General features: G+C 34.8%; 1 protein-coding gene across 5 annotated transcripts in view; it reads right to left on the bottom strand.

Annotated features, from left to right (window-relative positions):
- Window positions 1–1,560: 1,560 nt before the first annotated feature.
- The window catches only part of LOC101893445 (serine/threonine-protein kinase 10), a 51,066-nt gene continuing 41,190 nt past the window's right edge, over window positions 1,561–11,436 (bottom strand). For 4 of the 5 annotated variants that reach the window (XM_059124928.1, XM_059124930.1, XM_059124929.1 and 1 more), the window contains exons 10-12: window positions 9,668–9,800; window positions 2,458–9,285; window positions 1,890–2,096 (exon numbers count right to left, since the gene is read on the bottom strand). In XM_059124928.1, coding sequence (XP_058980911.1) covers window positions 8,260–9,285; window positions 9,668–9,800 — 1,159 coding nt within the window. In that variant the 3' untranslated portion in view covers window positions 1,890–2,096; window positions 2,458–8,259. Of the gene's footprint in view, window positions 2,097–2,457; window positions 9,286–9,667; window positions 9,801–11,436 lie in introns of all 5 variants that reach the window. The other variant, XM_059124932.1, reaches the window with a different exon arrangement.

Here is an 11,436-nt window from a genome sequence, read left to right as displayed (position 1 = left end):
TCTGGAACCAATCTACCGTGTAAAAACAGACTTAGGTGTATCTGGATCAGTGAGATCGGTTTTCATTATATTTCTGAAATTTGTTCATGATTTTATGAGACGAGTTTGTACCAAAGCACAATTCAATAAAAAAATCTAAAGGGGAGCATCTATCTTGATCACGGGTGCAATTCGGAGCACACCTCTCACTGCACTGGATACCCTTACTGAACAAGGTATCTACCATGTTATAATGAAATCATGGTGGGGCACTGCTACCAATCGATTTTATTTTTATTATTTTCCTGGCTTAAACATTTCAATTTTAGTTGAGTATATCCTTTTCAATTATACGAAAATTGCATAGAAAATATTTAATTTCAGTTGTAATCAAAATGTTTATTGCAACGAATGTTTGGATAAAATTTACCCATTTTGTGAGGAAATAAATTTTAAGAGATATACAGGCATGTCACAAAATCGTATCGAAATGGTTTGAATTTCGCAATTCAAAATCTTACGATTTTGTTTTACCTTTACCTTCTTCAGATTTCGTACGATTTGGTGAACTATGAATTCAGTGTAAATATGGCAACATTATATATTCAATATGGTAACATTAGGGGAATGAATGAGGAATCAAAACAAAACACATGATTAGAAAACATTGTAGAAGTGTAACTTCTAAAAGAATATTCTGTTAATTAGAGTTTTGTGTGCAAAAAGAAAGTTCATTTCATTATTTTTTACGCAATGCCAGCGGTTTCGATTGTTTCTGTAATTGAGGCACAAAGTAATGAACACAATACTGAAAAAATACGCCGGAGGAATTTAAGAGATGGTTCGGAACGAATCCCTGTGCCTGTCCCTAAAATATTAATTAATTAAACAGTATTCCACAATACATATTTCATTACATTTTTCTACAAAATTCTTTTTGGTGTGTTCTTTTTGTTTTGTTTTTTTTCTATTTGCTTCAGTTTATTATTCGTAATACCACACTGTTTGGTTTTTACAGATGAAAAATTTTTGTTTGACGAAAAAGTGATTTGGCAACACTTTGTTAACAATTGCCTTCGTCAAATGAGAAACCGTTAAAATTTGCTAATCATTTTGAATAAAAAGATTAAAAATGTAAATTTAATTGTGTATTTCTCATTAAAATAACATTTTTATTACTTAAAAGTATTTTGAGTGTTTTAAAGTCAAAGTTTCCATAAAAATAAAATTCCACTTGCAAAAACAAAAGTGGTTTCAAATCGAAAAAATGTTGCGATTTACATTTCTGTAGAAGCCAAATACGAAATTAAGATCACGTTCGTGCCGAATTCATTCTTGTGACATGCCTGATATAGAACTTGATTTTGAATAGAGATCTTGAGCTTTCATTCAGTTTTCGCCTTTTTTGTTTATTTATTCAAAATCAATGCATATTTTTCTTTTTTATTTGATAATTTTTTGCGTTTGTTGATAGTAATTCTGACATTACAAATTTTCCAACTTAGCCTTCCTTGTCCTGATTGTACCATGGTCCTTACTTCAAATCAATATCTGTGACAAACACGAATAAGTAAAAAAATGTTTGGTGTATGGTTTTTGTGTATTTTTATTTATTTTTAATGTATTTTTTATTATTTACAATAGTAAGATCTACACATGGGTTGTTTTATATTTTAATATAAATAGAATATGTAATAATATATATAGCAGAATATATATATATATATATATATATATATATATATAATAATAGATTGCATTACACAAATACACATATATCTAAAACATAATTTGTTTATAATCATAGCATATTAACTTTATCCTAAATTAAATCTGTAAATCAATAGATAACGATATTTCTGTTCGACAGACTATTTTCATGTAAACATTTGTTTCTGTGATTGTGAACGGATATTGGTAATTATGGGTTTGGGGTTTAATACGCGAATATGAGCAAAAACCACACCTTAGCTTTCAGAAAACGACGATAAACTGCTACGTGTTGAGCCAGTGAAATGATCTCGTTGTAATGTGTCCGAAGGAACGGATACAATTAGCGATCCTCCATACAAAGATTCCAGTTCTTCCATTTGCTTTGCAAATGTCTCTTCCAGGCGCTAAATACAAGTATTATTAAAGAAAGAATAAGAACATGTACATTATTAATCTGTGGCTGATCGAAAGTTAGTGATCATTAGTGTGACTAACTAAAATGAAATATGAGCATTAAATAAAAACACGAAGAATCAACACAATCCTTATTATCACTGATCCACTGGCCGAAACCAATGGGTCCTCTTGCGGTTTATAACTCAACTCATTTTACATATAATAAGGTACGATTACAAGACAAGCCAAGACAATGTATAGATGCAAACAATTAACGGAATTGAGATATATACCACAACAGTCGTACAAGTTATAACCAAATGTAATATAATGATTTGACAATAATAATTATTAATGAATTTTACCAACCTTTTGCGGTTTTGTTGTATGTGTATCCCGATAATATGGTAATGAATGTTTATGAAGTTGTAAAGGACTGATTTATGATAGCATACGACAATATGAACAAAAAATAAAATACATAGTGTCATAGAATTCAAATCTGGACATCATTTTTTCGGTCGTCACCAAAGAAAACTTTTGATATATCAGTCAACCTTTAAGGGAACTATTGTAGTAATCGAACGATTTAAACAATACCACAAAAAAAACATTTTATTCATTTTTGTTATAGCTGTGAACCACAAATTTTGTTAAAGATATCCCCAATATATCTATATTACGGGTGGCTTTGTTACAAAGAATGTTAATCAAGATGGTGACCAAAAGCGTCGAAGAACCGAATAACATTATATAGGAGCTATACGAAAACAAGAACCCATATTGACAATTATTGGCAGTTGCTTCCCTAGTTTCGATATGATCAATGCGTTACTATAACAAATTGCTCGAAATTATTATTTTCTTGTATTAAACTTTAATATATATAATCATTTAAATTTTGAAAGAATACTAACTCCAATGCTGCTGAGCTATTAAATCTCAGCACAAATCTCAAAGAAGTTTACTTCTCGGATAATCCATACAGATAAATTCATGGACTTGGACATGGACATTGGTGACAATTATGTAGATGTGACTTTCAGTTTCCACGCATAATGCATAACATCATCAGAAATTTATATTTGCTGATTTTATCTTTTATCTTGGGTCCCAGCTAAAATATTGTTGATCAAAACAACATCAAATAAATAACGTCTATTGTGAGTTGGACTTAGTGTTTATTTCAACTAAAAACTTTTCCTCATTCATTCTCAATTGATAAGTTTTAACACTCTCATAATATATATCGTCATATTTACAAGAACGTCTAAAATGTATATTTTGTGGAATAACCACAACATTCCATACATGTTTGGCGGTTTTTCACCAACATAAAAAATTTGTTAAAAATTTCAAATAAACAAAACCAATTGCTGCATATTTATTGTGTCTATTTGACACTATAAGACTCCTCTACAGAGTTGCGTTTTTCCTGGTTTCTCAATCGGGTTATGCTTCTAAGTCTCAAAAAGGACGCATCCTGTACGAGAGTTCTCGTTTTCAGCTGTGATGAGAGGGGGTGGTCTCCTAGTACAGTATTCACTCTATATCCTTCCATGACTTCTGAGACCGCGTCAGAGTAAATAGTTGTTGTTGTAGCAGCTCATACATCTGTGTTCCTTCGGTTTCCATTTTCCTGACTTTATTCAATCAGGTTCTGCCTTTAAGTCCAGTCTCAAAAAGGATGCAACCTGTATGGGTTGTGTCCATAACGGGACTGGAGTTAGGTGAGAAGGCTTGGGGCTGGGCAGCGAAATAGGTGCAGCGTGTCATGTGGGCCTGTGCCACAAACTAGGCAGATGTTCTGTACGTCGCTGCTAATCCGGGCCTAGTAGGAATTGAGGCGGCTGCACCATCCGGATCGTAATTGAGCCAAAACTACTCAGGTTTGTCGGGGCAGCCCTCGTTCTTCAGCTGCGACGGGAGGGGGGGTGGTCTCCTAGCACAGTATTCACTCTATATCCTGCAATGGCTTCTGAGATCGCATTAGAGTAAATACTATTCAGTCCCGCTTGATAGGCCTGTTGATCTAGAGGCTCTCTCTTATACCTCTGTTCCTCTCTCTCTAGATCATGAAGGTCTTTCCTAACGTGCCTGGGCGGAAGTTGCCTATCCACAAGATGGTGATTCGGATGGTTTTGTCTATAACACCCAAGCAGTTCTAAGGGCGGCATTACGCAGGACTGAACATTTTTCCACTGCGTAGCACTGACGTTGGCGGACCACACCGGAGCCGCATAGTTTACCACAGACTGACCTATCGCGTTGTAAGAGGTCAACAAGGTTTCCTTATCAGCTCCCCAAGTACTGCCGGCCAGAGACTTGAGGACCTTGTTCCTACTTCTTATCTTGTCGCAGATAGCTGTAGTATACGCGGACGACTTAAAGAGGCTATCGAATGTGACCCCTAATACCTTGGGGTAGTTGGTGGTCGGAATTGTAGCACCAACGACCTGCACATTCAAGGATAGCCCCAGCTCCGCAGTCCATGTGGTGAAAAGTGTGGCCGTCGACTTAGTGGCGGATATTTTCATATTCCTCGCAGTGAAAACGGCGGTAAGTTCAACAAGGTAAGCGTTTAACCGATCGCAAATGTCATCAATAATGGGTCCGGACGCCACGAGCGTACAATCATCTGCGTACGTTATAATCTTTATGCCGTCTGGAGGGCGTGGAATGTCAGGAAAGTAGAGGTTAAACAGTTCCGGAGATATCACCCCACCTGGGGAACTCCCTGTTTAACTCTACGGATGATCGACTTCTTGTTTCTGAATTCCACGTACGACTGGCGTCTACACATGTATGTTTCTATCCAACGTTTCAAACTTGGCCGAACAGTGTGGCATGATTGACTGTATCAAAGGCTTTTGATAAATCAAGTGCCACCATATCTGTTCTATCACACGGCCTGTTCTGGTTGAGACCTCTGCTGACATGTGTGGAAATGGTGTGTAAAGCTGTTGTTGTGAAACACTGGGAAACACTCTCTTATGCTGGGGAGAAGTAAAGCCTCAAGTGTCTTTGCTACTGGTGACAAAAGTGATATCGGCCTGTATGAATCAATTTTGGTGGCATCCTTGCCTGCCTTCAGTAGCGGGACCACCTTGCTCATTTTCCAAGCATCGGGAACTATAAGGATGGCTGCCTTTTCTGGCAAATTTAGTCTTATTTCAGATATTCGACCAGCAGGTATATAACGAGCGGCTGCAGCTTTGATGATGTCCCGAAAACACATATCTGCTACCTGTACATCAGATGAGCTGGGCAGTTAACTAAAGCGGCGATTTGTATGTTCCCTGAATTCTTGCAATGGGCTTTCCCATGGTTAATGAAAGTGAGGCGTTCTGATTGCCATGTGACGCCATTCGTCAGACCTGGGGATATGTCCGATGAGTTGTGGCAGTCTCGCCTTATTCTGGTGGGCGCGTCCACATTCACTGTGCAAAGCGTTGAGCTATCACTTTGCTTAGCCAGCGCCATGCCCCTTTGGTCATTACCTAGGAAGGAATGCCATAATTCATGATGGTCATTGAATTCCCCTATCACCAGACGGTTATTGCCTTCCAGAAGTAAACTAATTTTGGGCACAAAACGTGGGCCACAACTATTTAACGGTAGGGTGTACACGTTAAGCACCCCTAACTTGGCGGTTCCAAATTAGTCAAGCTCAGGCGAGATAGCTCTGTACCGGACAGAGTGGTGCAATAGGAACGCTAATCCTCCACCTCTGGTGAGATCCTTCATCAATACGTTGTATCCATCACAATCCCGGAGACAATCGCAGTTGAATTGGAGAACATATGCCTTGTCCGGAACTTCAACAGTAATGGGTAGCTGTTATGAAGATTAAAGGGGAGTCTCGTACCCGACGACGATGGACCCACTCCATCCATCCGTTGCATCTCACTGAGACCGATCTGTGGTGGATGCAATTATGACAAACGGAGCAGAACCATGACTGGGGTTGGTCACGATCCAAACTCGGACCAAGAAAATACTGAGCAAACATTCCGGGCAATGTTGCTCCCACATCAGAAAAATGGGCGAACACGAACATATATTTGCTGGGTAGACGGTCCTTGGTCGAAGGTTTGTTCCTCCGGGTCAATCCGGTACATAGAACCGGCCGCCATGGGATTGAAAATATTGCTGTCGTTGAGACTGATGTTTGCACAAAGCATTATATTTAAATGTTAAAAGACAAAAAAATCTATCAAATAAAAATATGTTTGCCATTTCATAATTTGGCATGTGTTTCATTATTTAAACTTCAAATCAGTTATCTCTTAGAAGAACGCCCTTACAATAGGTAATAATTTGAACCCTAGCACGCCATAAAAAATCTATCTTGAGCTCTTAGAATATAGATATAGCTTTACTATATTTGTCTATAACTTGATGTAAATGGCGCACCATGCTGAGTTTGTCCAATTAGATTGAATTTTTGGAACATACGTAAGGCATACAAATACCTCGGCCAAATTTAGCTTCCATATATCAGTTCCACTCAATATAAACTTGTATTTTCTAAGGCTCTGCTAAATTGTAAATTCGAACAAGCATACAATGGATAAAAGAGAAAACAAAATCTACTTTTCTCAGCTAGGGGAGATGCTCGACACTCATTTTTTGTCATTTTTTATATTGTATGTTTTTTTTTTTATTTGACTAGATCGAATTGCACATTTGTAATGTTTTCTTTTTTAATTCTGATTGAAAGAGTGTAAATGAACAAATTAGTTTTGCTCCGAACATTTGTAAAACATTAGCTTTTTTAAAGCATGTGTCCTACCTATTTATATTCTAATATTGGAATAATCCTTCTACTATCTACTTTCGTTTGGCAAATTTTCATCCAATGACAACCCAAAATGCTATATGGAGGATATACGTCTGTATGAAGTTTATCTGAACTATTGCGCCATATATCGTGATTTCAGCGGAATGAGGAAAGCCAGTCGCATATAGTTTAATCCATTGATATCCCCAATGAATCTATTTATGTGTTACAGACTGAATGATAAAATATGGCGGAAAAATGACTACGATGTAAAGTATAGTATAAAGATAAATTGTGTTTGGCTGTCCAAATATCAGCTCATTTGAATGAAACTTATAATTGTAGAAAAATACTTTATGAAGACAATCATAACCCGCTTTCATTTTTAATAGATGTGCTATACCCATTATGTTTCCAATTATAAAATTAAAGCATATGGTACGTGGCCCTATATTGAAAATGTTGCTTAGTATATGATTTTCAAAAAGAAAAGTCATAAGATTACAACTTATTTGAGCTAGATGGGTTCACAAAAAAAATATTCACGTGGGATTAAAGCGATTTATTATTTGCAATTTATATGACCTACATGACAATAAAAATTGCTTTGAAGAATGAGTTTTGCATTTGGACCTTTTTGAACGACCAAATGTGGACAGATGTAAAGGTTGAGTAATTTGCGTAAACAGAGCGACGAGTAATAATTTTACATTTACAATTTACAGTGTTCTTCACATGTTGATAAACGCTAATACCTTGAAGTAATATACGATTTGTAGAAAATATTTACTGTCGGAAAAACAGTAAATTTCATACCCCCCATTTTACGATTTTAATAAAAAAACAATTATTATTTCAAAATTAACGAATAAACGAAATAATAATTAAAACGGTAATTGTACAATTCGCACTCAACGTTCTAAAGACAAAAACAAATACATAGTCAATAAAATACGGTCCAATTGCCCATAACTAGCGTTTCTATGACACTACTCATGATGTACTTTATAGTCACAATAGTCACATATGAGCTACTAAAATGCCAAGCATAAGATTAATATAGCTTTGAAATCTGCCTCTTTATCTTCTTTGCGGATATATACATATATATATATATATATATATATATATATATATATATATATATATATATATATATATATATATATATATATATATATATATATATATATATATATGATAGAGAGTTATATTTAATACAATTAAATATTAGGGTAGTTATCTAAAACAAGTTTAAAGAAATGGATAATGTTTACGTAACATATAAGACGACACATACTAGTTAGTGTTAAAAAAATAAGAAATGCTGAGGGACAATGTATGAAATAATGGGAAATGTGATTTATGGCATGGTTTTTTTGTATCAGCTATGTGGCAGAATCTGTATTTTTAGTTTTTTGATTTTCGGTAGCATCCTGTACAACTCTGGGAAGAGTAAATTTAGGACCCCTTTGAAGTAAAAATCCATCATATGGCCTATCGTCCTGACATGCATTGGAACGTCGCAGAGTAGCACGAAGCTCTGGATCGACCTCATTCAGAAGGGCTGCCGCTTTTTCGCCTGCCAAATTACCATCATTTAGAGAAACTTGGCGCTGCACTGCCGTATAGTTTTCCGAAATGTTGTGAAGCGAATATGATGCATTCAAGGATTTTGTTCTTTCTGGTAGAATTGATGGTCGTTTAATGACGAAAGAAGACGATGGATGAAGAAGTGGATGTGACTTTCCTTGTTCTTCGCTCGAGGCAAGAGATTGTCGACCAAAACGATTAACAACAATGTCATCCGAATTTATACGAAGTTCAACAGTGGATGGTTTCAACGAATCTCGAAATGTTGTTAAAACTTGGTTATTTTCTTCCTTGATGGAATGTATTGCACTTGGTGTTGGAGACGTTTTGATTTTAACAATATCGTCTTTGTTAATTGTATTTCTAAGGGACGGTGACGTCGAGCGCAGTCCCATGTTTTTATTACCATCGTGTCTGGAAAAATTACTCAATCTAGTAGCTACACTTATCTCGGATTTCTTGGGTGTACGCGAGATAGAATCGGATCCTTCTAATAGCTCATTCGATGTCATAGGACGATCCTGTTTGTAGAAAACCGGCGTATTTGGGACGCTTCTACTAAGATCTGGCACGGAACTACGGAAATTCGAAGCTATGCTAGATGAAAACATTGACAATGTTCTCGACCGAAGCATTTGTTGTGCATTGTTTAAAAAAGTTCCTTTTGGCACTACACGTGGAATGTCATTAAATATTCCAACTAAATGATTGGGCAACTCAATCGGCAGTCTCACTAAATCCTCGTACATTCGATCGTCCTCTCTTATTCCGTATTGACGTACGAACTCCCTCATGATGCCTTTAAATGTTTCAATCATTTTCTGAACTCAACGTGGTTCATGATTGTTAATAGTTCGGAAAGCAAATAAACAGGCGTCATGCAATCATTTCGATATTTTTGTTAGTAGTAAAGATATTGGTAGTGGTAGTAGTAGAATTGGTAATAGTAGTAGATAAATGTTACGTTTATTTAAGGCAGTGGAGTTTATCCAATTATATACGGCCATATGGCAGCAATTAAAGTAGTAGAAGAAAAAAAAACAAATATTTAAGCTGTTATTTATATAAATATGCATTAGAAACTAATTGTTTACGTACTTATAAATATTCCTTTCAACTATTTAATTATAATTGCATATTTAACCGTACCCATGTTAAATTGATACAAATATATTTGGAAATGTGTTACAAATTATAAGTTACCTGTTTTCGTGGCACCAGCTGATCCTTCCATTCTCTCAATTCAGCCTTTAAACGTTCATCAATCTGGGATAGCTTAGCGTGTTCATGCTCTACAAGGGCTTTACGCTTTTCGTTCTGCAGCTGTTCCAGCTCCCTTTAATTAAAAAAATTAAAACTTGTTTTATAATAAAAGTTGACAATAAGGTGGTAAATCGCTATCATTGTGTAAAATGTATGCCAAATAAAAACTATTTTTTATTTGAATACAAATTGAAATAAGTTTCACTAATTTTAAATCGAAATGTTATGTACATCAACTAACTCGATTACAAGGGCGGTTAAGAACCTTCTTAGCCTATCAATGAAAGAGAATCTATCCCTTTTAAAATAGTTTTCCTCGAGGTCTTCAAAATAGTGGTTTACAACTGTAATTACATCTTCATTTGAGGTAAAACGCTTGCCAGAAAGGATTTTTTTTAGATTTGGGAACAAGTGCGCTGGTCGTTGTCTTGATGAACAATTTTTTTATTTTTTCTGTTGTAAGCCAGGACTTTTTTCACGAACTTGTACATTTAATTGATCCAAAATGTTGCAATAGTACTCTGAATTTATTGTTTTACACTTTTTTTCTGCTTATACCGCGCTTTTTGTGCTAGGCTACGAAGTTTCGGAACTTTCCTCGTATGTCACGTTTCATATACTTGGTTCTACCCAAGGCATTAGTTAAGTCAGATGATGTCTGCTCTTCCGTCAAAACACATTGTCTTTTTCTGACGATGTATGGTAAAAATTTTTTAATAATTTTTTTTTCAAAAAAAAAAAAAAACGTATTATTTATTTAAAGCAAAAAAACATCTTAATAAAAATGTGAACATCTTTTTTATTTTTGTGTTGTACATGATGTATTGTTTTCTTGAATTTTGTTTGAGTGTAATAAATGGAATTATGACATAATGAAAAGATGTATCTCTACTCGCAAAGTAGACTAAATACAGCAAGAATCGATGGGAAAATGTGGTCAAGACCCTTGAAATGATCGACGATCTGATATTTGATATTTTTTAATGCTCTTTATTGAAAACTAATAAAAGAGTATTTTTCAAGTCTTTAAACTAATTTGCGTGTGACAAAATTAGTATAAAATCATGGATAAGTTTATTTGTTATGAGCATACTTGTTAGTAATTTGGTGTAGTGTGTTTTATGTATATTAGTGTAATTAGAATTATTCTTGTTTCATTGTTCAAGTTAGACTTATCTTCTTCTTTTTTATCCTTTCTAATTGTTGTTATTGTAATTTTTTGTAATTACTTTTTCCTACATTCTATCTTGTTAAAAAAACTGAGTTCCCATATAATTATTTATTAATCTCTTTGGGTATTTGGAATATTTACCTCTGAATGTACCGATTTAATGCAATTTTCGAAAAATTTCCTAATTTATATGAATTAGTTTCTCACCAGTCGTATATGGTCCGAAGCGTTAAAGGACTGATATCGGATATCGATCGGGATCGCGTACACATCATGATCCGCATCATTATGGGAATTCAGTAGGAAATTGAAAACCAGCTACAGAATCTAATTCATCAACTAGTTTGTCAAATAATAAAACATGTATTTTAATTGTTTAAAAATAAAATTATTCTAGATTTAATAACTTCTAAACTCATACCAAAATCTACATTACAATACACAGAATTAAAGTCAACATACATTTTATTAAGAGGTTCGCCCATTGAATGAAAATCGGTATATAATAATTGGTAGTATCTACTAGATCTAAAAGGAA

The sequence above is a fragment of the Musca domestica genome, unplaced genomic scaffold (assembly GCF_030504385.1).
Source record: "Musca domestica strain aabys unplaced genomic scaffold, Musca_domestica.polishedcontigs.V.1.1 31, whole genome shotgun sequence".
Lineage (NCBI taxonomy): Eukaryota > Metazoa > Arthropoda > Insecta > Diptera > Muscidae > Musca > Musca domestica.
The sequence above is the reverse complement of the archived record's forward strand: the minus strand, read 5'-3'. Positions and strand labels throughout refer to the sequence as shown.